The sequence below is a fragment of the Balaenoptera borealis genome (assembly GCF_965194805.1).
Source record: "Balaenoptera borealis genome assembly, chromosome: 2".
NCBI classification, from domain to species: Eukaryota; Metazoa; Chordata; class Mammalia; order Artiodactyla; family Balaenopteridae; genus Balaenoptera; species Balaenoptera borealis.
The window spans coordinates 112,508,429-112,535,030 of NC_138867.1; the positions used below are offsets into that span (position 1 = coordinate 112,508,429).

At 43.2% G+C, this 26,602-nt stretch overlaps 1 protein-coding gene and 1 pseudogene across 5 annotated transcripts in view; both read right to left on the reverse strand.

The window, feature by feature from the left end:
* The window catches only part of LOC309623485 (cytochrome c oxidase subunit 7C, mitochondrial pseudogene), a 37,995-nt pseudogene extending 18,810 nt beyond the window's left edge, over window positions 1-19,185 (reverse strand). The window contains exon 1 of the transcript in view: window positions 19,129-19,185. The product of the transcript in view is annotated as a cytochrome c oxidase subunit 7C, mitochondrial pseudogene (transcript). The remainder of the gene's footprint in view (window positions 1-19,128) is intronic.
* A 5,422-nt stretch (window positions 19,186-24,607) lies between these two features.
* Window positions 24,608-26,602, reverse strand: part of FSTL4 (follistatin like 4) — a 717,999-nt gene continuing 716,004 nt past the window's right edge. For all 4 annotated transcript variants that reach the window (XM_082378912.1, XM_082378911.1, XM_082378913.1 and 1 more), the window contains one exon: window positions 24,608-25,914. In XM_082378912.1, the coding sequence (XP_082235038.1) occupies window positions 25,206-25,914 (709 nt within the window). In that variant the 3' untranslated portion in view covers window positions 24,608-25,205. The remainder of the gene's footprint in view (window positions 25,915-26,602) is intronic.

The following is a 26,602-nucleotide window of genomic DNA, read 5'->3' on the forward strand; positions in this document are numbered from 1 at the left end:
ATATGGGTCTTGTTTTTGTATCCATTCAGCAAGCCTGTGTCTTTTGGTTGGAACATTTAATCCATTCACGTTTAAGGTAACTATCGATATGTATGTTCCTATGACCATTTTCTTATATGTTTTCGGTTTGTTTTTGTAGGTCGTTTTCTTCTCTTGTGTTTCCCACTTAGAGAAGTTCCTTTAGCATTTGTTGTAGAGCTGGTTTCGTGGTGCTGAATTCTCTTAGCTGTTGCTTGTCTGTATAGCTTTTGATTTCTCCATCAAATCTAAATGAGATCCTTGCTGGGTAGAGTAATCTTGGTTGTAGGTTCTTCCCTTTCATCACTTTAAGTATATCATGCCACTCCCTTCTGGCTTGTAGAGTTTCTGCTGAGAAATCAGCTGTTAACCTTATGGGAGTTCCCTTGTATGTTATTTGTCGTTTTTCCCTTGCTGCTTTCAATAATTTTTCTTTGTCTTTAATTTTTGCCACTTTGATTACTATGTGTCTTGGCGTGTTTCTCCTTGGGTTTATCCTGTATGGGACTCTCTGCGCTTCCTGGACTTTGGTGGCTATTTCCTTTCCCATGTTAGGGAAGTTTTCGACTATAATCTCTTCAAATATTTTCTCAGGTCCTTTCTCTGTCTCTTCTCCTTTTGGGACCCCTATAATGCGAATGTTGTTGTGTTTAATGTTGTCCCAGAGGTCTCTTAGGCTGTGTTCATTTCTTTTCATTCTTTTTTCTTTAGTCTGTTCTGCAGCAGTGAATTCCACCATTCTGTCTTCCAGGTCACTTATCTGTTCTTCTGCCTCAGTTATTCTGCTCTTGATTCCTTCTAGTGTATTTTTCATTTAGTTATTATATTGTTCATATCTGTTTGTTCTTTAATTCTTCTAGATCTTTGTCAGACATTTCTTGCATCTTCTCGATCTTTGCCTCCATTCTCTTTCTGAAGTCCTGGATCATCTTCACTATCATTATTCTGAATTCTTTTTCTGGAAGGTTGCCTATCTCCACTTCATTTTGTTGTTTTTCTGAGGTTTTCCCTTGTTCCTTCATCTGGTACATAGCCTTCTGCCTTTTCATCTTGTCTGTCTTTCTGTGAATGTGGTTTTTGTTCCACAGGCTGCAGGATTGTAGTTCTTCTTGCTTCTGCTGTCTGCCCTCCGGTGGATGAGGCTATCTAAGAGGCTTGTGCAAGTTTCCTGATGGGAGGGACTGGTGGTGGGTAGAGCTGGGTGTTGCTCTGGTGGGCAGAGCTCAGTAAAACTTTAACCCACTTGTCTGCTGATGGGTGGGGCTCTGTCCCCTCCGTGTTGGTTGTTTGGCTTGAGGTGACCCAACACTGGAAACTACCCGGGCTTTTTGGTGGGACTAATGGCAGACTCTGTGAGGGTTCATGCCAAGGAGTACTTCCCAGAACTTCTGCTGCCAGTGTCCTTGTCCTCATTGTGAGACAGAGCCATCCTGCAACTCTACAGGAGACCCTCCAACAGTAGCACGTAGGTCTGGTTCAGACTCTGTGTGGTCACTGCTCCTTCCCCTGGGTCCGATGCATACACGACTTTGTGTGTGCCCTCCAAGAGTGGAGTCTCTGTTTCCCCTAGTCCTGTTGAAGTCCTGTAATCAAATCCCACTAGCCTTCAAAGTCTGATTCTCTAGGAATTCCTCCTCCCGTTGCCACATGCCCAGGTTTGGAAGCCTGACGTCCGGCTCAGAACCTTTACTCCAGTGGGTTTATTTCTGTGGTATAAGTGTTCTCCAGTTTGTGAGTCACCCACCCAGCAGTTATGGTATTTGAATTTATTGTGATTGCTCCTCTCCTACCATCTCAATGTGGCTTCTCCTTTGACTTTGGATGTGGGGTATTTTTTTTGGTGAGTTCCAGTGTCTTCCTGTTGATGATTGTTCAGCAGTTGGTTGTGATTCTGCTGTTCTCACAAGAGGGAGTGAGAGCACGTCCTTCTACTCTTCCATCTTGAACCAATCTCCTATGTCTGTACTTTCTATCCTGTTCCATTGATGTATATTTCTGGTTTTGTGCCAGTACCGTACTGTTTTCATGACGTAGCTTTGTAGTGTAGTCTGAAGTCAGGGAGGCTGATTCCTCCATCTCCGTTTTTATTTCTCAAGATTGCTTTGGCTATTCAGGGTCTTTTGTGTCTCCATACAAATTAAAAATTTTTTTGTTCTAGTTCTGTGAAAAATGCCACTGGGAATTTGATAGGACTTGCATTGAATCTGTAGATTGCCTTCGGCGGTATAGTCATTTTCACAATGTTGATTCTTGAAATCCAAGAACATGGTATATCTCTCCATCTGTTTCTGTCATCTTTGATTTCTTTCATCAGTATCTATATTTTTCTGAGTACAGGCCTTTGCCTCCTTTTTGATGTGATGGTAAATGGGATTGTTTCCTTAATTTCTCTTTCTGATCTTCATTGTTAGTGAATAGAAATGCAACAGATTTCTGTTTATTAATTTTGTAACCTGCCACTTTACCACAATCACTGATAAGCTTTAATAGTTTTCTGGTAGCATCTTTAGGATTTTCTATGTATAGTATCATGTCATCTGCAAACATTGAGAGTTTTCCTACTTCTTTTCCAATTTGGATCCCTTTTATTTCTTTTTCTTCCCTGATAGCATGGCTAGGACTTCCAAAACTATGTTGAAAATAAGTGGCAAGAGTGGACATCCTTGTCTTGTTCCTGATCTTAGAAGAAATGCTTTCACTTTTTCACCATTGAGAATGATGTTTGCTGTGTTTGTCATATATGGGCTTTATTATGTTGAGGTAGGTTCCCTCTAAGCCCACTTTCTGGAGAGTTTTTATCATAAATGGGTGTTGAATTTTGTCAAAAGATTTTTTTGCATCTATTGAGATGATCGTATCTTTTTTTCAAAATTTTTTGAATTTTATTTTATTTACTTTTTTATACAGTAGGTTCTTATTAGTCATCAATTTTATACAAATCAGTGTATACATGTCATTGCCAATCGCCCAATTCATCATACCACATCCCCATCCCCCCACGGCTTTACCCCCTTCGTGTCCATACGTTTGTTCTCTACATCTGTGTCTCAAATTCTGCCCTGCTAACCGGTTCATCTGTACCACTTTTCTAGGTTCCACATACATGCGTTAATATACGATAGTTGTTTTTCTCTTTCTGACTTACTTCACTCTGTATGACAGTCTCTAGAACCATCCATGTCTCAACAAATGACCCAATTTCATTCCTTTTTATGGCTGAGTAACATTCTATTGTATATATGTACCACATCTTCTTTATCCATTCATCTGTTGATTGGAATTTAGGTTGCTTCCATGACCTGGCTATTGTAAATAGTGCTGCAATGAACATTAGGGTGCATGTGTCTTTTTTGAATTATGGTTTTCTCTGGGTACATGCACAGTAGTGGGATTGCTGGGTCATATGGTAATTCTATTTTTAGTTTTTTAAGGAACCTCCATACTGTTCTCCATAGTGGCTGCATCAATTTACATTCCCACCAACAGTGTAAGAGGGTTCCCTTTTCTTCACGCCCTCTCCAGCATTTGTTGTTTGTAGATTTTGTGATGACGCCCATTCTAAGGGGTGTGAGGTGATACCTCATTGTAATTTTGATTTGCATTTCTCTAATAGTTAGTGATGTTGAGCAGCTTTTCATGTGCTTCTTGGCCATCTGTATGTCTTCTTTGGAGAAATGTCTATTTAGGTCTGCCCATTTTTGGATTGGGGTGTTTGTTTCTTTAATATTGAGCTGCATGAGCTATTTATATATTTTGGAGATTAATCCTTTGTCCGTTGATTCATTTGCAAATGTTTTCTCCCATTCTGAGGGTTGTCTTTTCATCTTGTTTATGGTTTCCTTTGCTGTGCAAAAGCTTTGAAGTTTCATTAGGTCCCATTTGTTTTTTTTTAATTTTTATTTCCATTACTCTAGGAGGTGGATCAAAAAAGATCTTGCTGTGATTTATGTCAAAGAGTGTTCTTCCTTTGTTTTCCTCTAAGAGTTTCATGGTGTCCGGTCTTACATTTAGGTCTCGAATCCATTTTGAGTTTATTTTTTGTGTATGGTGTTAGGGAGTGTTCTAATTTCATTCTTTTACATGTAGCTGTCCAGTTTTCCCAGCACCACTTATTGAAGAGACTGTCTTTTCTCCATTGTATATCCTTGCCTCCTTTGTCATAGATTAATTGACCACAGGTGCGTGGGTTTATCTCTGGGCTTTCTATCTTGTTCCATTGATCTGTGTTTCTGTTTTTGTGCCAGTACCATATTGTCTTGATTACTGTAGCTTTGTAGTATAGTCTGAAGTCAGGGAGTCTGATTCCTCCAGCTCCATTTTTTTACCTCAAGACTGCTTTGGCTATTCGGGGTCTTTTGTGTCTCCATACAAATTTTAAGATTTATTGTCTAGTTCCATAAGAAATGCCATTGGTAATTTGATAGGGATTGCATTGAATCTGTAGATTGCTTTGGGTAGTATAATCATTTTCACAGTATTGATTCTTCCAATCCAAGAACATGGTATATCTCTCCATCTGTTGGTATTATCTTTAATTTCTTTCATCAGTGTCTTATAGTTTTCTGCATACAGGTCTTTTGTCTCCCTAGGTAGGTTTATTCCTAGGTATTTTATTCTTTTTGTTTGAATGGTAAATGGGAGTGTTTCCTTAATTTCTCTTTCAGATTTTTCATCATTAGTGTATAGGGATGCAAGAGATTTCTGTGCATTAATTTTGTATCCTGCAACTTTACCAAATTCATTGATTAGCTCTAGTAGTTTTCTGGTGGCATCTTTAGGATTCTCTATGTATAGTATCATGTCATCTGCAAACAGTGACAGTTTTACTTCTTCTTTTCCAATTTGTATTCCTTTTATTTCTTTTTCTTCTCTGATTGCCGTGGCCAGGACTTCCAAATCTATGTTGAATAATAGTGGTGAGAGTGGACATCCTTGTCTCATTCCTGATCTTAGAGGAAATGCTTTCAGTTTTTCACCATTGAGAATGATGTTTGCTGTGGGTTTGTCGTATATGACCTTTATCATGTTGAGGTAGGTTCCCTCTATGCCCACTTTCTGGAGAGTTTTTTATCATAAATTGGTGTTGAATTTTGTCAAAAGCTTTTCCTGCATCTATTGAGATGATCATACGGTTTTTATTCTTCACTTTGTTAATATGGTGTATCACATTGATCGATTTGCATATATTGAAGAATCCTTGCATCCCTGAGGTAAATCCCACTTGATCGTGGTGTATGGTCCTTTTAATGTGTTGTTGGATTCTGTTTGCTAGTATTTTGTTGAGGATTTTTGCATCTATATTCATCAGTGATATTGGTCTGTAATTTTCTTTTTTTGTAGTATCTTTGTCTGGTTTTGGTATCAGGGTGATGGTAACCTCATAGAATGAGTTTGGGAGTGTTCCTTCCTCTGCAATTTTTTGGAAGAGTTTGAGAAGGTTGGGTGTTAGCTCTTCTCTAAATGTTTGATGGAATTCACCTGTGAAGCCATCTGGTCCTGGACTTTTGTTTGTTGGAAGATTTTAAATCACAGTTTCAATTTCATTACTTGTGATTGGTCTGTTCCTATTTTCTATTTCTTCCTGATTCAGTCTTGGAAGGTTATACCTTTCTAAGAATTTGTCCACTTTTTCCAGGTTGTCCATTTTATTGGCATAGAGTTGCTTGTAGTAGTCTCTTAGGATGCTTTGTATTTCTGCAGTGTCTGTTGTAACTTCTCCTTTTTCCTTCCTGATTTTATTGATTTGAGTCCTCTCCCTCTTTTTCTTGATGAGTCTGGCTAATGGCTTATCAATTTTGCTTATCTTCTCAAAGAACCAGCTTTTAGTTTTATTGACCTTTACTATTGTTTTCTTTGTTTCTATTTCATTTATTTCTGCTCTGATCTTTATGATCTTTATCCTTCTGCTAACTTTAGGTTTTGTTTCTTATTCTTCTCTCTAGTTCCTTTAGGTGTAAGGTTAGGTTGTTTATTTGAGATTTTTCTTGTTTCTTGAGGTAGGCTTATATAGCTATCAACTTCCCTCTTAGAACTGCTTTTGCTGCATCCCATAGGTTTTGGATCGTCATGTTTTCATTGTCATTTTTCTCTAGGTATTGTTTGATTTCCTCCTTGATTTATTCAGCAATCTCTTGCTTATATAGTAACATTGTTGAGCCTCCATGTGTTTGTGTTTTTCACATTTTTTCCCCTGTAATTCATTTCTAATCTCATAGCATTGTGGTCAGAAAAGATGCTTGATATGATTTCAATTTTCTTAAATTTACTGAGGCTTCATTTGTGACGCAAGGTGTGATCTATCCTGGAGAATGTTCCTTGCGCACTTGAGAAGAAAATGTAATCTGCTGTTTTTGGATGGAATGTCCTATAAATATCAATTAAATCTATCTGGTCTATTGTGTCATTTAAAGCTTCTGTTTCCTTATTTATTTTCATTTTGGATGATCTGTCCATTGGTGTAAGTGAGGTGTTAAAGTGCCCCACTTTTATTGTGTTACTGTCGATTTCCTCTTTCATAGCTATTAGCAGTTGCCTTATGTATTGAGGTGCTCCTATGTTGGGTGCATATATATTTATAATTGTTATATCTTTTTCTTTGATTGATCCCTTGATCATCATGATTGATCCCTTGATCATCATGTCCTTCCTTGTCTCTTGTAACATTCTTTATTTTAAAGTCTATTTTATGTGATATGAGTATTGCTACTCCAGCTTTCTTTTGATTTCCTTTTGCATGGAATATTCTTTTCCATCCCCTCACACTCAGTCTGAATGTGTCCCTAGGTCTGAAGTGGGTCTCTTGTAGACAGCACATATATGGGTCTTGTTTTTGTATCCATTCAGCAAGCCTGTGTCTTTTGGTTGGAGCATTTAATCCATTCACGTTTAAGGTAATTATCGATATGTATGTTCCTATGACCATTTTCTTAATTGTTTTGGGTTTGTTTTTGTAGGTCGTTTTCTTCTCTTGTGTTTCCCACTTAGAGAAGTTCCTTTAGCATTTGTTGTAGAGCTGGTTTCGTGGTGCTGAATTCTCTTAGCTGTTGCTTGTCTGTATAGCTTTTGATTTCTCCATCGAATCTGAATGAGATCCTTGCCGGGTAGAGTAATCTTGGTTGTAGGTTCTTCCCTTTCATCACTTTAAGTATATCATGCCACTCCCTTCTGGCTTGTAGAGTTTCTGCTGAGAAATCAGCTGTTAACCTTATGGGAGTTCCCTTATATGTTAGTTTTCATTTTTCCCTTGCTGCTTTCAATAATTTTTCTTTGTCTTTAATTTTTGCCCATTTGATTACTATGTGTCTTGGCGTGTTTCTCCTTGGGTTATCCTGTATGGGACTCACTGCGCTTCCTGGACTTTGGTGGCTATTTCCTTTCCCATGTTAGGGAAATTTTCTACTATAATCTCTTCAAATATTTTCTCTGGTCCTTTCTCTGTCTCTTCTCCTTCTGGGACCTGTATAATGCGAATGTTGTTGCATTTCAAGTTGTCCCAGTGTTCTCTTAGGCTGTGTTCATTTCTTTTCATTCTGTTTTCTTTATTCTGTTCTGTAGCAGTGAATTCCACCATTCTGTCTTCCAGGTCACTTATCCGTTTTTCTGCCTCATTTATTCTGCTATTGATTCCTTGTAGTGTAGTTTTCATTTTAGTTATTGTATTTTTCATCTGTGTTTGTTTGTTCTTTAATTCTTCTAGGTCTTTGTTAAACATTTGTTGCATCTTCTCAATCTTTGCTTCCATTCTTTTTCCGTGGTCCTGGATCATCTTCACTATCATTATTCTGAATTCTTTTCCTGGAAGGTTGCCTATCTCCAATTCATTTATTTGTTTTTCTGGGGTTTGATCTTGTTCCTTCATCTGGTACGTAGCCCTCTGCCTTTTCATCTTGTCTGTCTTTCTGTGTATGTGGTTTTTGTTCCACAGGCTGCAGGATTGTAGTTCTTCTTGCTTCTGCTGTCTGCCCTCTGGTGGATGAGGCTATCTAAGAGGCTTGTGTAAGTTTCCTGATTGGAGGGAATGGTGGTGGGTAGAGCTGACTGTTGTTCTGGTGGGCAGAGCTCAGTAAAACTTTAACCCATTTGTCTGCTGATGGGTGGGGCTGGGTTCCCTCCCTGTTGGTTGTTTGGCCTGAGGCAACCCAATACTGGAGCCTACCTGGGCTCCTTGGTGGGGCCAATGACAGACTCTGGGAGGGCTCATGCCAGGTGCACCCCCCAGAACCTCCGCCGCCAGTGTTCTCGTCTCCTCAGTGAGCCACAGCCACCCCCTGCCTCCACAGGAGACCCTCCAACACTAGCAGGTAGGTCTGGCTCAGTCTCCCCTGGGGTTACTGCTCCTTCCCCTTGGCCCCGATGTGCACACTACTTTGTGTGTGCCCTCAAAGAGTGGAGCCTCTTTCCCCCAGTCGAAGTTCTGGAATCAAATCCCACTAGGCTTCAAAGTCTGATTCTCTAGGAATTCCTCCTCCCGTTGCCGGACCCCCAGGTTGGGAAGCCTGACGTGGGGCTCAGAAGCTTCACTCCAGTGGGTGGACTTCTGTGGTATAAGTGTTCTCCAGTTTGTGTGTCACCCACCCAGCAGTTATGGGATTTGATTTTACTCTGATTGCACCCCTCCTACTGTCTTATTGTGGCTTCTCCTTTGTCTTTGGGTGTGGGGTACCCTTTCTGGTGAGCTCCAGTGTCCTCATGTCGATGATTGTCCAGCAGCTAGCCGTGACTCTGGTGTTCTCACAAGAGGGAGTGAGAGCACCTCCTTCTACTCCACCATCTTGTTTCCTTCTTGATCATATCTTTTTTATTTTTCAGTTTGTTTACGTGGTGTATCACATTGGCTAATTTGCATATATTGAAAAATCTTTGGAATTCTCTCCTTGTACTAACTTTGAGTTTTGTTTGTTCTTCTTTCTCTTGCATACCTAGGATAAATCCCACTTGATTATGGTGTATGATCCTTTGAATGTGTTGGTTTCGGTTTGCTAGTATTTTGTTGAGTATTTTTGGGTCTATGTTCATCAGCGCTATTGGCCTGTAATTTTCTTTTTTTGAGTTGTCTTTGTCTGGTTTTGGTATCAGGGTGATGGTGATCTCATAGAATGAGCTTGGGAGTGTTTCTTCTTTGCAATTTTTTGGAAGAGTTTGAGAAGGATAGGTGTTAACCTTCTCTAAATGTTTGATAGAATTCACCTGTGAAGCCATCTGGTCCTGGACTTTTGTTTGTTGGAAGTTTTAAAATCACAGTTTCAATTTTAGTAGTTATGATTGGTTTGTTCATATTTTCTACAATATTTCTTCCTGGTTTAGTCTTGGAAGGTTGTACCTTTCTAAGAATACATCCATTTCTTCTAGGTTGTCCATTTTATTGGCATAGAGTTGCTTGTAGTAGTCTCTTAGGATGGTTTGTATTTCTGCGGTGTCTGTTGTAACTTCTCCTTCTTCATTTCTAATTTTATTGATTTGAATCCTCTCCCTTTTTTTCTTGATGAGTCTGGCTAAAGGTTTATCAATTTTGTTTATCTTCTCAAAGAGCCAGCTTTTAGTTTCATTGATCTTTTCTATTGTTCTCTTTGTCTCTATATCATTTATTTCTGCTCTGATTTTTATTTCTTTCTTTCTACTAACTTTGGGTTTTGTTTGTTCTTCTTTCTCTAGGTGCTTTAGGTATACAGTTAGGTTGTTTATTTGAAATCTTTCTTATTTCCTGAGTTAAGATTGTGTTGCTATAAACTTCCCTCTTAGAACTGCTTTTGCTCTGTCTCATAGGTTTTGGATTGTCGTGTTTTCATTGTCATTTGTCTCTAGGTATTTTTTTATTTCACCTTTAATTTCTTCAGTGATCCATTAGTAGTTTAGTAATATATTGTTTAGCTTCCATGTGTTTGTGGTTTTTTTTTTTTTTTTTTTTTACAGTTTTTCCTTGTAGTTGATTTCTAATCTCATAGCATTGTGGTTGGAAAATATGCTTGATAGGATTTTAATTTTCTGAAACTTACTGAGGCTTGATTTGTGACCCAAGATGTGATTTATCCTGGAGAATGTTCTCTGTGCACTTGAGAAAAACGTGTATTCTGCTGTTTTCAGATTGGATGTCCTACAGATATCAATTAAGTCTATCTGACCTAATGTGTCTTTAAGGCTTGTGTTTTCTTTTTTCTTTTTGTAACATCTTTATTGGAGTATAACTGCTTTACAGTGTTGTGTTAGTGTTCTGCCTATGTTTTCCTCTGTTGTGTTAGTTTCTGTTTTATAACAAAGTGAATCAGTTATACGTATACATATATCCCCATATCCCCTCCCTTTTGCGCCTCCCTCCCACCCTCCCTATCCCACTGCTCTAGGTGGTCACAGAGCACTAAGCTGATCTCCCTGTGCTATGCGGCTGCTTCCCACTAGCTATCTATTTTACATTTGGTAGTGTATATATGTCAATGCTACTTTCTCACTTTGTCCCAGCTTACCCTTCCCCCTCTCTGTGTCCTCAAGTCCATTCTCTACGTCTGTGTCTTTATTCCTGTCCTGCCCATAGGTTCATCAGCACCATTTTTTTTTTAGATTCCATATATATGTGTTAGCATATGGTATTTTTTTTTCTCTTTCTGACTTACTTCACTCTGTATGACAGACTCTAGGTTCATCCATCTCACTGCAAATAACTCAATTTAATTTCTTCTTATGGCTGAGTAATATTCCATTGTATATATGTGCCACATCTTCTTTATCCATTCCTCTGTCAATGGTCACTTAGATTGCTTCCATATCCTGGCTATTGTAAATAGAGTTGCAATGAACATTGTGGTACATGGCTCTTTTTTTAAATGTTTTTTATTTTTATTTTTATTATATTTTAAATTTATTTATTTCATTTATTTATTTTTGGCTGTGTTGGGTCTTCATTACTGTGCATGGGTTTTCTCTAGTTGCTGCGAGTGAGGGCTACTATTCATTGTGGTGTGCGGGCTTCTCATTGCAGTGGCTTCTCTTGTTGAGGAGCAAAGGGTCTAGGCACGTGGTCTTCAGTAGTTGTGGCACACGGGCTCAGTAGTTGTGGCCTGCGGGCTCTAGAATGCAGGCTCAGTAGCCGTGGTGCATGGGCTTTGTTGCTCTGTGGCATATGGGATCTTCCTGGACCAGGGCTCGATCCCATGTCACCTGCATTGGCAGGCGGATTCTTAACCACTGTGGCACCAGGGAAGCCCTACATGACTGTTTTTGAATTATGGTTTTCTCAGGGTATATGCCCAGTAGTGGGATTGCCGGGTCATATGGTAGTTCTATTTTTAGTTTTAAAAGGAACTTCCATACTGTTCTCCATAGTGGCTTTATCAATTTACATTCCCACCAACAGTTCAGGAGGGTTCCCTTTTCTCCACACCCTCTCCAGCATTTATTGTTTGTAGATATTTTGATGATGGCCATTCTGACTGGTGTGAGGTGATACCTCATTGTAGTTTTGATTTGCATTTCTCTAATGATTAGTGATGTTGAGCATCCTTTCATGTGTTTGTTGACTATCTGTATGTCTTCTTTGGAGAAATGTCTATTTAGGAATTCCACCCATGGATTAAGTTGTTTGTTTTTTTGATATTGAACTGATTAGCTGCTTATATGTTTTGTAGATTAATCCTTTGTCAGTTGCTTCATTTGCAAATATTTTCTCCCATTCTGAGGGTTGTCTTTTTGTCTTGTTTATGGTTTCCTTTGTTGTGCAAAAGCTTTTAAGTTTCATGAGGTCCCATTTGTTTATTTTTGTTTCTATTTCCATTTCTCTCAGAGGTGGGTCAAAAAGGACCTTGCTGTGATTTATGTCATAGAGTGTCTTCCCTATGTTTTTCTCTAAGAGTTGTTTTAGTATCTGGCCTTACATTTAGGTCTTTAATGCATTTTGAGTTTATTTTTGTGTATGGTGTTAGGAAGTGTTCTAATTTCATTCTTTTACATGTAGCTGTCCAGTTTTTCCAGCACCAGTTATTGAAGAGGCTGTCCTTTCTCCATTGTATATTCTTGCATCCTTTATCAAAGGTAAGGTGACCATATGTGTGTGGGTTTATTTCTGGGCTTTCTATCCTGTTCCATTGATCTATATTTCTGTTTTTGTGCCAATTCCATAGTTTCTAGATTACTGTAGTTTTGTAGTATAGTCTGAAGTCAGGGAGTCTGATTCCTCCAGCCCTGTTTTTCTTTCTCACCATTGCTTTGGCTATTCGGGGTCTTTTGTGTTTCTACACAAATTGTAAAATTTTTTGTTCTAGTTCTGTGAAAAATGCCATTGTTAGTTTGATAGGGAATGCATTGAATCTGTAGATTGCTTTGGGTAGTACAGTCATTTTCACAGTGTTGATACTTCTAATCCAAGAACATGGTATATCTCTCCATCTGTTTGTATTGTCTTCAATTTCTTTCATCAGTGTCATATTGTTTTCTGCATACAGGTCTTTTGTTTCCTTAGGTTGGTTTATTCCTAGGTATTTTTTTCTATTTGTTGCCATGGTAAATGGGAGTGTTTCCTTAATTTGTTTTTCAGATTTTTTGTCGTTAGTGTATAGGTATGCAAGAAATTTCTGTGCATAAATTTTGTATCCTGATACTTTACCAAATTCACTGATTAGCTCTAGTAGTTTTCTGGTAGCCTCTTTAGGATTTTCTATGCATTGTATCATGTCACCTGCAAACAGTGGCAGTTTTACTACTTCTTTTCTGATTTGTATCCCTTTTATTTCTTTTTCTTCTATGATTGCCATGGCTAAAACTTCCAAAACTATGTTGATTAATAGTGGTGCGAGTGGGCAACCTTGTCTTGTTCCTGATCTTAGAGGAAATGGTTTCAGTTTTTCACCACTGAGAACGATGTTGGCTGTGGTTTGTCATATATGGCCTTTATTATGTTGAGGTAGGTTTCCTCTATGCCTATTTTCTGGAAAGTTTTTTATCATAAATGGTGTTGAATTTTGTCAAAAGCTTTTTCTGTATCTTTTGAGATGATCATGTGGTTTTTATTCTTTAATTTGTTGATGTGGTGTATCACACTAATATGTGGATATTGAAAAAGCCTTGCATCCCTGTGATAAAACCCACTTCATTATGGTATATGATCCTTTTAATGTATTTTTGCATTCAGATTGCTAGTATTTTGCTGAGGATTTTTGTGTCTATGTTGATCAGAGATATTGGCCTGTGATTTTCTTTTTTTTGATATCTTTGGTTTTGGTAACAGGGTTATGGTGGCCTCATAGAAGGAGTTTGGGTGTGTCCCCTCCTCTGCGATTTTTTGGAATAATATCAGAAAATAAGTGTTAACTCTTCTCTAAACGTTTGATAGATTTCGCCTGTGAAACCATCTGGTCCTGGACTTTCGTTTGTTGGGAGTTTTTTAATCACAGTTTCAATTTCAGTACGTGTGATTGGTCTGTTCATATTTTCTATTTCTTCCTGGTTCAGTCTTGGGAGATTGTATCTTTCTAAGAATTTGTTCATTTCTTCCTTAATATTTCTGTGGTGTCCACTGTAGCTTCTCCTTTTTCATTTCTAATTTTATTGATTTGAGCCCTCTCCCTGTTTTTCTTGATGAGTCTGGCTAAAGGTTTATCAGTTTTGTTTATCTTTTCAAAGAACCAGCTTTTAATTTCATTGATCTTTTCTATTGTTTTCTTTGCCTTTGTTTCATTTATTTCTACCATGAGCTTTATGATTTTTTTTTCCTTCTACTAACTTTGGGTTTTGTTTGTTGTTCTTTCTCTAGTTGCTTTAGGTGTAAGTTTAGGTTGTTTATTTGGGATTTTTCTTGTTTCCTGTGGTAAGATTGCATTGCTATAAGCTTCAGTCTTAGAACTGCTTTTGCTGCATCCCATAGGTTTTAGATCATCATGCTTTCATTTTCATTTGTTTGTAGGTATTTTTTAATTTCCTCTTTGATTTCTTCAGTGATCCATTGGTTGTTTAGTAACATTGTTTAGCTTCCATGTGTTTGTGTCTCTTAATTTTTTTTCTTATAGTTGATTTCTAATTTCATACCTGTGGTCGGAATAGATGCTTGATATAATTTCAGTTTTCTTAAATTTACTGAGGCTTGCTTTGTGGCCAAGCATGTGATCAATCCTGGAGAATGTTCCCTGTGCTCTTCAGAAGAATGTGTATTGTGCTGCTTTTGGATGGAATGCTCTGTAAAAATCAATTAAGTCCATCTGTTCTAATGTGTCATTTAAGGCCTGTTTTTCCTCATTGATCTTCTCTCTGGATGTTCTGTCCATTGATGAAAGTGGGGTGTTAAAGTCCCCCACTATTATTGTGTTACTGTCAATTTCTTCTTTTATGACTGTTAGTATTTGCCTTATATATTGGGGTGCTCCTTGTTGGCTACATATATATTTACAATTGTTGTATATCCTTCTTGAATTGATCTCGCGATCATTATGTAGTGTCTTTCTTTGTCTCTTGTAACAGTCTTTATTTTAAAATCCATTTTGTCTGATATGAGTATTGGTACTTCAGCTTTCTTTTGATTTCCATTTGCATGGAATACGTTTTTCCATCCCCTCACTTTCAGTTTGTATGTGTCCCTAGATCTGAAGTGGGTCTCTTGTAGATAGCAATATATATGGGCCTTGTTTTTGTATCCATTTAACCTGTCTTTGTCTTTTGGTTGGAGCATTTAATCCATTTACATTTAAGGAAATTATTGATATATATGCTCTTAGAGCCATTTTGTTAATTGTTTTGGCTTTCTTTTAAGTTTTTAAAAAATTAATTAATTAATTAATTTTTTGGGGGGGTCTGTTGGGTCTTCGTTGCTGTGCATGGGCTTTCTCTAGTTGTGGCAAGCGGGGGCTACTCTTCGTTGTGGTGCGTGGGCTTCTCATTGCAGTGGCTTCTCTTGTTGAGGAGCACAGGCTCTAGTGTGTGATCTTTAGTAGTTGTGGCATGCAGGCTCTAGAGAACAGGCTCAGTAATTGTGGCACCCGGGCTTAGTTGCTCTGTATCATGTGGGATCTTCCCAGACCAGGCCTTGAACCCATGTCCCCTGCAATGGCAGGCAGATTCTTAACCACTGCACCACCAAGGAAGTCCCCTGGATTTCTTTTTGAAGGACTTTTTATTCCCTTCCTCTTTTGTTCTCTTCTGTTTTGATTCAAAGACTATCTTTAGTGTTGTGTTTGGACTGCTTTTTCTTTTTTTTTTTGTATGTATCTATTGTAGATTTTTGGTCTGTGGTTCCCATAAGGTTTTGTTGTAGCAGTCTGTATATGTACAAGATTGTTTTAAGTTGCCAGTCTCTTAATTTCAAATGCAATTCCTATATCCTGCATTTGTACTCTCCTCATGGCTACTGGTTTTGATATCATATTTGTGTGTGGGTGATTTACTACATTTACTGTATTTTTGCCTTTACCAGTGAGCTTTCCCATTTTTGATTTTCTTGTTTCTAGTTGTGGTGTCTTTTTTTTTTTTTTTTCTCCTGCCTAGAGAAGTTCCTTTAGGATTTGTTGTAAAGCTGGTTTGGTGGTGCTGAATTCTCTTAGCTTTTCTGTGTCTGTAAAGTTTTTAATTTCTATGTTGAATCTGAATGAGAGCTTTGTTGGTTAGATTATTCTTGGCTGTAGGTTTTTCCCTTTCATCACTTTAAATATATCATGACACTCCCTTCTGGCCTGTAGAGTTTCTGCTGAAAAATCAGCTGATAACCTTATGGGGATTCCCTTGTATAATATTTGTTGCTTTTTCCTTGTTGTTTTAATATATTTTCATTGTCTTTAATTTTTGTCAGTTTGATTAATATGTTTCTCGATGTGTTCCTTCTGGGTTTATCCTGTATAGACTCTCTGTAGTTCCTGGACTTGGGTGACTATTTCTTTCCCATGTTAGGGAAGTTTTTGACTATAATCTCTTCAAATATTTCCTCAGGCCCTTTCTCTTTCTCTTCTTCTTCTTGGACCCCTATAATGTGAATGTTGGTGCATTTAATGGTGCCCCAGTAGCCTCTGAGACTGTCCTCATTTCTTTCTATCCTTTTTTTCCCTTTATTCTGTTCTGTGGCAGTGATTTCCACCACTCTGTCTTCCAGCTCACTTATTCGTTTTTCTGCCTCAGTTATACTGGTATCAGTTCCTTCTAGTGTATTTTTCATTTCAGTTATTGTGTTGTTCATCTGTGTTTGTTTTTTCTTTAAATCTTCTAACTCTTTGTTAAGCATTTCTTGTATCTTCTCGGTCTGTGCCTCCATCCTTTTTCCAAGATCTTGGATCATCCTTACTCTCATTACTCTAAATTGTTTTTCAGGTAGATTGCCTATCTCCTATTCATTTAGTTGTTCTCATAGGTTTTTATCTTGCTTCTTTGTCTGCAACATATTTCTATGTCATCTCATTTTGTCTAACTTACTGTGTTTGTGGTATCCTTTCCACATGCTGCAGAATCGTAGTTCCTCTTGCTTTTGGTGTGTGCCCCCTAGTGGGTGAGTTTGGTCCAGGGCCTTTTGCAGACTTCCTCGTGGGGGGTGGGGGGACTGGTGCCTGCCCTCTGGTGGGTGGATTTGGGTCTTGTCCCTCTGGTGGGCAGGGCTGTGTCAATTGGTGTGTTTTGTTGTGTCTGTGAGCTTAGTATGACTTTAGGCAGCCTGTCTGCTGATGGGTACAGCTGTGTTCCTGTCTTGCTGGTTGTTTGGCCTGAGGCATTTCAGCACTGGAGCCTGCAGGCTGTTGGGTGGGGTTGATTCTTGGGGATGAAATGGGGACCTCCTGTAGAGCTCATGCTGATTAATATTCCCTGGGGCCTCTGCTACCAGTGTTGTTGCCTCCACAGTGAACTACAGCCAAGCCCTGCTTCCCCAGGAGACCCTCCAAGACCCCTGGGTAGGTCTAGCCCAGGTTCCTATGGAGTTACTGCTTTGTGCTGGGTCCAAGTGCTCATGGTACCTTCTGTGCACCCTCCAAGAGTGGAGTTTCTCTTTCCCCCAGCCCTGTGGGGCTCCTGCCCTCAAGACCCACTGGCCTTCAAGGCTAAATGCTCTGGGGGTTCTTCCTCCAGGTGCCAGACCCTCAGACTGTCTTGGAGGGTTATTTTTATGTGGGAATGTCCCTGTGTAGCCTGCATGGGTTTGAATTTTTTTTTTTGGTTGCAATGTTTGTTTTCAATATGGATGTCTGCCACCTCTTTCTTCAGTGTATGTTAGCTGTTATCCCCCTGATAGGGTATTTGACTGGTGTTTTGGTGACCAAAGCCTGCCCTGGGTATTGAGTGGAGCCTCCCCTTTGCTCTGTGGTTGTCACTGCCCTGTGAGGGGTGGGGTCTGCTCCCTAGGTATTGGAGTAGAGGCCCCCAGATCTGTTTCTTAGCTGTGTTTCTGATCTGCAGTGCAAGGGAGGTGGTATTGGAGCAGTCCCAATAAGAGAGAAGCCACTGAGTATTCCTCCTCTGGCGCTATTCACCTATGAGCATGCTCTGTTGTGTCACCTTTTACCCATTGTTTGAACTCACAAGTTACTCTGTTGTTGGCACTGCTCTCAGCCCCACCTTAACCATTGGTAGGCCGGCAATTGGCCTTGGTGTCTCTCAGGAGTTGTTTTCACCAGGCCACTAGTGTAGATCCACTGATGTCAGGTCCCAGGAGATTGCAGTAATCATGGATCTGGACCTGCTGTGGGTACTATGGGGGTGGCTCAGACTCTGGCCTGGCCCATCCCGCACATGTATGTGCTCACAAAGTCACAGCTGCTAAAGCTAGACCCGTCTCAGCTGCAGGAGCATTTGTTGACTGTTTAGATGTTCTTCAGGTGCTGAGTTTACAAAGCCAGTTGTGGGGGTGTAATTCTGCCATTTGTGCAGCTGTGAGGAGAGATTTCAGCTCTTCTTTCATAGTTGCACAGTCCCTGGGGCTCAGCTGTGGTTTCAGCTCCACCTCTGTGTGTGGGCCACCCACGGGCATCTACTCCCAAGGCTGCCCTGGAGCACAAGTGCCCAGCCCTGTGGGGATGGGTCACACGGCAGAGCCAGAGGCCGTGGATGCAAGAGACCTGGCTCTGGAGGGGACGGGGTGTGTGGGGGAGCGAGCCAGTGGCCATAGGTGTGAGTCAGCCCTGGCGGGAGCCCTTCCTAATGCTCATGGAGGCAGGGGCTGGTGCATGGGCAGAGAGGCTTCAATGGCGACCCCACCCTTTGTGTGTCCCTCAACAATGGCGCTTTGCTTCTATGGCGATCCCGGCTTCTTCCAGGAGGATTCCTGGTTGAGGAGCTCCTCTCTCCCATCCCCTCAGGCTGTCTCCTCTCAGAGAACAGCAGTTCTCTCCCTGGGTCTGCTCTCTAAACCCCACGTTCCAGCACCCAGCCCCTGGGCATGTGTCTCAGTCTGGAATATGCAGGGCTGCGGCTTGGACCCTCTGTGTAGGTCTCACTCTGTCCTGCCTGCCACAGACCGGTTGCTGCACTCTCCTCTGAGCCCCCAAAGCTCCCCTTCTGTCCCAGATGATCTCCTGTCAGTGGGGGGCCTTCCCTAGATGTGGGAACCTGTCCTCACCTTCAGCTCCACCCAGGGGCGTAGGTCCCATCCTGCTTCCTCTCCTCTTCCTTTTTCCTTCCTTCTTTCATCCTACCCAGTTATGCGAGAATCTTTCTTGTGCTTTTAGGTGTCCAAGGTCCTCTGTTAGTGTTCAGCAGGTGCTCTGTGAGAATTTTTCCATTTATAGATGTATTTTTGATGCATTTGTGGGGAGAGATGAACTCCACGTTCTCCTACTCCTCCTCCATCTTGACTCCTCTCTAACAAATCAGTAGACTTTGAGTAAAGCAGATTACCTGCCATAGTGTGGGTGGGCCTCATCCAATCAGTTGAAGGCCTTAAAATCAAAATACTGAGCTCCCCTGAAGAAGAGGGAATTCAGCCAACAAACTGCCTTAGGAGTTGAACCGCAACTCTTCTCTGGGTCTCCAGCTGCCCACCTGCCCTACAGATTTGGACTTTCCAGCCTCCACAACTGCACGAGGCAATTCCTTAAACTATATCTCCCTTTCCCTACACACACACACACACACACACACACACACACACACACACACACACACACAGTGTGTGTTTCTTTGTATAACTTGCACTACTGGTCATGGCACAGTGGACTTGAAACTCACCAAAGACAGGGACTGTGTCTCCTTTGTGCGGCCCTGGATCCCCCTCCCTAGCGCCATGCTGGCACATAGCAGGTGCTCCATCCACATGGTAGCTTGGTGATTACCAAGCACTTTATACATTCTGCATCCTAGCTGGAAAGTCTGTCCCAGTAAGAATCAAGAGTGACTGGAGTCAAGAAATGGATAAGAGTCTGGGGGCTGGGGTGGATTTTAAGGGCCTGCAGGGCAGATGACGAGAAGTTTTGAGCCAGATGTTAGTTGTACATTTTGGGACCTGAAACTTCAACATGGGGAAGAGAGACTTCTGGGGTCAGATGCCTGCCTTTGTCCAGGCTCTCTTTGGACTGGGCCAGAGCAGTGTCCATTTTGCTTTGACCATCATGGACCTATAATGGCGATGGAGAAGGGGGAGAAGGCCCCCGAGTAATCTTGTCTTAATCAGTTCTCACTTTAGCAAGTGCATACAGACTGGTACCAAAAAAGGTAACTTTTGTCACGTTTTATTGTAAAGTCCTCAGAAAAAGAGCATTTACAATGACAATACTTTATGATAATCTGTGAATCGTCTTTATATCAAGTGGTACTGCAAATACATGGTGTGTCCAATACTGTGCAATACATCAAAGTAAACACAAACTTATCTCCAATGCCACATACAGTTGCTGTGTTGGTACAAATTTCTACTAAAGTTGATGTATTAAAAATAATTTATATATATTTTATAAATAAGGAAAAATTCACATGTATAGTAATTACAGGTGGCCTTTTGAGAAATACCAGTGATTACAGAAAATATATTTTGGAGTCTACACTACTGCTCAAAATAATGTAATCTGCCTCGACATAAGAGATCTGGAAGTTTTCTGAGGTGGGGGAGGATGAGAATCCTAACGGGACAAATTGTGTGTGTGTGACTGCATATCTCGAGGGTCGTTCACTACACTATAGCATGAACACAGCGTGTGTGACTACAGCAGCAAAACTCCATGCCTAGTCTGCTTTTAGATCATCTCACATGGCCTTCAGGAAGCATGAGCAGCGGGGGAGGGGGAGATGGGGTGTGAAGGGGCAGGGCCAGGAACGGAGAGGGGGCTGGCCAGCCGTCGGAGCCGGGCAGTCAGGGTGTGGGTCGGGGGCACCACAGAAGGCTGCGCTGTGGGTCTGGGGTGGGGGACTTGCAGACCACTGTCCCTCACCTCTCTGAAGCAGCTGAAGTAGCAAGGGACAAACAACTCTTAAAGCTATGGTCGATGTCACGCTGGGCAGTGCATGAAGGTTTAGATTTAGGAAATTTTCTCATTTGAGAGCTCTTGGGCCCCATATCCAGCCAATAATGGTTGCCATTCCTCAGAAATGATCTTGAAGACAGTGCCCCCACTGGGCAGCATTGTCTGATCCCGCCTTGGTGACAGGTGGAGAGCTGCGTGTCACTGGGCTGGGGGTAGGGTTGAGTCGACAGTTATTGCTTTGTGGCCTGCAGACTGAGCCCTCTACAGCCCTCCAGGGCATGGCCTGCTCCCTGGGGCCACAGCAGAAAGGGATGGTCCCATGTGAGTCAAGGTGAGCTTGGAAAGAGGGGTATGTGAATTGCGGTTTGTCCAAAAACCACGCACGTGCTCAACACTCTTGTGCTGGCTAAAGAAGCCTTGCTGTGAATTTTGGAGGTCAATTTCTGCTCTCCCCCTATCTTCCATAATTTCACACATTGTGTTTGGTTTAATTCCCAATGCTGCTCACAGGTCCAAAGGATGGGTGAAACCGTGCTTGCTGGGCTCCATGTGTCCGCTGGGTGGCTGGTACCTAAACCCTGAAGGCCCAGATAAGATGCTCAAATCCTCAAGTGGCTTGGCAGGTAACCTGGTGTAGACAAAAGCAGGAAGTGGGTTGCATTCCACCAGGTATTTGGGGTCTTGCAGTCACACCTTGAGTATAAGCACTGTATATTTCCCCCTTGAACTTTTTTAAGCCCCTCTGTTCTATGATCTCTTGATTTTGGAGAGAAATCAAGGCAGTTAGTGACTTTCTTGAACAAAACTGCTTTGCCTATGTGCCAATCTGGGAGCAAATAATAACATCTGGCCCTATGAGTGACTTTTCACTTGTACCCAAAGCAAGGAAGCAGCATGCAAAGGCCACTGGGGGCTGGTGTGGTGGTCAGGTGAGTTGCCCCTTGAATTGTAGGACTGGCTCATGAGCAGGAGGCCCCAGGCGTAGGAAGGGAGCGGGAAAGGCAGAGAACAAAGTGAGGATGGAGGGAGGTGTAGCTCAGTCCTCTAAGGGCTTGGCTGAGATGTTATGGTCTCTATTCCATTCTGACAGTTTCTGTCTGATAATAGCCAACTTCCCTGACAGTTCTGAGTTCTCGCTTGTCTTGGTCACCTAACTCCAAAGGGCTGTGAGCTAGGGTTTGGGGGGTGTGATTTTGGGTAGCAAGTGGCTGTGTCCCAGTGGGTTCTGATTGCACTTGGAGTGGGATCTGGGGTCCTGGGTGGGGGAGGATGGCAAAGAACTTTGCCATCGATGTCGGCATCATTGTCATCCTACATCACCTGTCTGGCCTCCTGGCTCAGAGGTGCCAGGTGCAAGGAGGAGGTGCCGGGTGCAAGAAGGAGGATGTGAGGTAGATTGGTGGATGTGTAGGAGAGTGTTGGGAGCAGTATCATTGCTCCTGGAGGCTGGCTTCTGAAGAGGAGGATGGGAGAGCGAGCTGTGGGATTTGGTAATGAAATGGTGCAGTGTCCGTGGTATCTGAATGAAACACATTGTGAAAAATGAATGGATTACTATTTAAGCCCCTTGTAGAAAAATATATCCATCATGAAGCTGTTTCACATCTCAGTTCTGAAATTTCCTTTAGTTCACAGGTTATTTGGTCAGCAGAAAAGAAGTGGGGGTCACACGAAGCCAACTCCAGGCTGCTTTCCTCAATGAAGGCTCAGCAGTTACAATTCCCTAGGGCAGCAGGCAGTTCTTGGCTTTATTTGGGCTGGAGTGCTGTCCTCCAGGGTACTTACCTGGATCTGGGAGGCTGAGATGGTGGGGCGGGGCGGGGGATTGCAGGGACTGAGCTTCTGTCTCCCGTGATGCTATCTCTAGGTCACAGAATATGAAGCTTGGTATGAGTGTGGCCCCAGCCTAGACTTTACAGGGCTCTTCCAGCTACTTCCGGGGGCTTGGGGAAAGTAGCAGGACCCTCAAATGACTTGGAGCCTTAAAAAAGGAGCCTGGGCCAGCCCCAGGCAGGGCTCGCTGGCTCAGTGTTACTGGGGCTGCGATGATGGCATTTGCCTCACTGTGTGTGGTTCACAGACAAGCTTACTTGCACAGAAAGTCCATGCAGGCGTCTAGAAGCAGACAAATCTCTCTTCCCACTATCAATCCGTGGGTGGCTGCGTGGGCTTTTGGACCGAGAACCTCCCATGTGGGGTCTTGCTCACTTGGGCAGAAGGAGAATGAAGGCTTCCATTTCAAATCTTTAATGTCACCGTAGGTGTTGATTACTTCCGTTTGTTAGTCTGAAAAAAAATCTACGTTGAATTTTTGTGAAATGAATTTTATTTCAAAATCCAGTAATTTTGAAATAGTTCATCACGTAAGTGGCTTTGGGGGTGATTCTTTTGGTAAAACGAATACTCCTTTAATGTGAAATATTAGTAGATAGCCGATGATTTGTGTTCATCAGAAGGATCGCTGGCTGTTGTGATGACTTCGTACCCCAGTGGCTTTCAAACTGTGTTCCACGAGCCTCTGCTGGGGCTAATGTGTGGGAGAAAGGGGCAGGTGGAGTCCTGGCCAGCCCTTCAGTCCGTTGCACTGCTGAAAAAACATTGACTTTCCTGCCTTTGTGAATTCGCAAATTTCACAGTTTTCAGGGTTGTGATTTCCCGCTCCTATTTAATTGTGTCTGAAATGCTGGCAGCAAGACCTAAACTGGCCATCTCCAGCTTTGCAACTTCACAGTTACGACAACGAGAGGCAGAGAAGCTTTCCAGACACACTTGGAAGCGGAAGGAATTGTGGAAAAGGAACAGGTGCTGCTGAAGTCACTCCCAGTTGAAAAGGCCAGTTGGGACTGGATTGGTCTTTTACTCAGCAATCCTGCAGTCCAGAGGGACCAGTGTTCTGGCCTGGCAGTTGGTGGGCTCTTCCTCATGTAGGCTCAGAGACTTTCTTTTTCTTCCAGGGGCTGCCACAGTTCAGAAGATGTTTTCCAAAGGAAGAAGCTCACGAAAGTTGGAGAATTTCAGGGATAGAAGTGGGACTTTGGAAGAAAATGTGTCAAGACATTGAGGCAGGAATAAAAAAAAGGTGAGATGTGTTTTCCATCCATCCCAGTTATTATGAAACTAAATATTAGGCTTTTGAGGTCAGTTTCTTCAACCTATATCTACATATTGTATCTTAAAAAAAAATCTATGAATGTATTTGTCTAGGCACACCCTGGGAGTTGTGGGGGACAAGAGTTTGGTGGACTGAGATGAATGAAACACACTAGAGGATTGGCCAATGTCGGGAATTCTGTGGCGGGCAGGTGGGTTGGGCAGTTAGGTGGGAGTGAGAAGCTCTGTTTCCAGTGAGGCAAGGTCTATGTCTTCTTTTCTCTGAAAGGGGCCATTCCTCAGCAGCCCAGGAAACTCATGGCCATGTTGGCAGGTGAAGGCATCTAACCTAATGTGTCTGTGATGGGACCACCTCTTCCAACTTCAGGTGGCTTGAAAAATGACCACTCAAGCCAGAAAGCATACAAGTGCAATTTGGCCACTGATGTGCACGAGAAGGAAAGGGGTGTTTTGAGAGCCCAAGGGGGCCTCTTCCTTGCCGAGATTCTCTGATATGGGCTGTCTTCATGGGGCTGTTGGGTTGTACTTCTTTGATGCCCACTGGAGAGCCTACCACAGCCTGAGACATTTGGGAATAATGCAGCAGTGCCAGCCCGTATCCTTGTGTATTACTGGGGAGAGAGGGACCCATGTGTAAGAAACACTTACTGAAATGTGCTGTCTGTGCTATGATGATGCGGGGACTGGGGTGCCAGAGCTGAGTGCGAGGGCCACAGGGAGAAGAGAAATGGGGTTTTAAAAGGGATAGCCTAAGGAACCCGCCTGAACCCCACTTGTATCCTTCGGGTTTCTGCCTTGAGCCTGGAGGCCGCTGTTCTGCAGGCCGCACACACCTTTCCAGGCAAGCCTGGTTTGCCCTGAATCTGGGGTACTGGGCTGGCTAATAAATGTCCCCCTTCAGTAGTGAAAAGCAGGCACGCAGGGTTTGTCTTGGTCTCTTGGGGGTCCCAACCCAGAACGGAGCCTTTACCAATGTGGTGGCCTGATCTGCACTTGGGGGTGTCCCTGGTGCAGAGGACCACGATCGCTTGATGGCCATTGTCTTCTTTCTGGATGTGGGGTGGTGACTCTCAGAGGCATGGCCTAAGGCAGGGAGGGATACAGCTGAACCTCGGAGAGCATCTTTCTGCTTACTAGCATTTGAGATTATAAAAAATTATTTTTTAATCAAAAATTCCAAAATAAAGTGAGTGATTTCCCCATCCCCCAAGATGCAATAAGTCTTGTTGGCTCTCCCTCAGGCTTACAACAAGTCAAATGGAAAGAAAAGCAAGAAGCAACTGCGAAGGAGAAAATGAGGTCCAGAGCGAGGGCGATGTGGCTCTCACGCCAGGAGGGAGAGCCCTGCCCCGGGGAGCCTGTGTCTTCAGGCCACACCATCAGGGTGAAGTCTGGCCGGACCCTGGAGAATAACTAGGCGAAGGCAACCGACAGAAGCATCGCCTGGAAAGCAGGAGCTCCTGGTTCCATGGCGGCCCAGGTAACGTGGCGCGTAGCCGGGCGCAGAAATGATTCCTTTACACGGCAGCATATTCTCATCGTAGCTCAAGGCAGAAATCATACGTCCTAACGAAAAACCCCCATCTCGTTAGCAGCGCATACCTTATACTAGGAAACTTGCAAGGAGACCAGTGTTGAACCACAAAGCGAATACAGGTTTTTGCTTTTGTCTGTAAAAATGTACAGGGTGCCTGCTTGGGGCTGCGGTGTCAGTACCAGGCGGCGCTCGTGGCTGCTTCATACCTCGCCCACCCACACCACTGTGGTCCCCCCCTTTACTCCCGCCACCTCACACCGCGGCGCGTTTTGTCTCGCGTTGATGAGAAACAGTGACTCTCGGGCCGGCGTGAGGAGGTACTGCCCGAACAGCCCGCTGTCCCTCACGATCCTGCGGGGCCCGGCCCAGGCTCGGGCTGGCCCCGCGGGCGCGGGCGGCTCCTTCAAGCCCTTCAGCACGCCCGTCTTCCCCGTGGACAGTTCCAGGAAGAGCAGGTCCGGCTCTGTCTCCAGCGTGGCGTAGACGTAGTACCGGTCGCCCTGGGTGAAGGAGGGCTGGAAGGCCACGTCTGAGACGCCCTGGCTCACTTTCAGGTCATAGAGGGTCTGGATCTCCCCCCGCAGCGTGATCTCCTGCACGTGAAGCTGGGGGCTGCTGGACGCGGCGCTGACTAGGAAGCGCCCATCGGGGGACGTGTGTGGGGTGCCGGTAACGTGGCCGTTGGGGCCGACCACGGCGTCCGTGACACTGTCGAGCAGCAGCTGCGGGGCGGCTGGAGAGGGGCTGTGCTGTCGGCACTGGATGAAGAAGTAGCCGCCCAGGTGGGTGTGGGCCATGGCCTGCGGCAGGCAGCCGTGGCTCTGCAGCCCGATGGTCTTGAGGAGCATCAATGTTTCCAGGTCGACTTTGTGGACTGCAGGGTCAGACTTGTTGAAGATGAAGCCGAACCTGGGAGGAGATGCAAACTGAGGTCAGAGGTCAGGAGGACTTTTTGGGTAGGGGATAGGTCATTGGTCTCAAACAATGGCATCCTTTCTCTTTTCCTTTCTCATAACCCTTTGGTGATCTAATAGCCTATTAATAAGATCTACCATTCTGCAGGAGATGGCTTGATAAGCGATTCATCTATGATCTCAAACCAAATGCAGTCGAGTTACAAAATGTTCCTGGATTTATGCTCTCATAATATGCGCGCATCTTGAAATGGTAAAGGAAGAGCATGGTTGTGCCTCAGCAGCTTCTGCCTCGGGGATGCCTTTGATTCAGCTTCCCAGAGGCCTTGTGGCAGCTGGGAAGTGGCGGGCCTGTGGCTGGAGGGAAGGGACAAGAGGTGTCTGTCCTGACTCTGCCTGCTAGGAGGACGGGATAGGTGAGTCTATATCTGAGGTGGTTTTTGGACTACTGGCTGGGTCAGAACTTGGGGATGCAGATGCAAGAGAACAAGGACAGATGTCCTATCCATGCTCCCTTAACCTTGGAGAGGAACGTGGGTAAGGGTTGAGGGCAGCCTCTTCCCTGGCCACGTTGATGATGCTGGTCACAGGAAGCCCCTTTGGGCTGGGGCTGAGGACAGCTTTTACCTTTACAGCCAGATGGCCTGGCACTGCTGCGGTGCCCTGCTAGCTGCAGAGCCTGG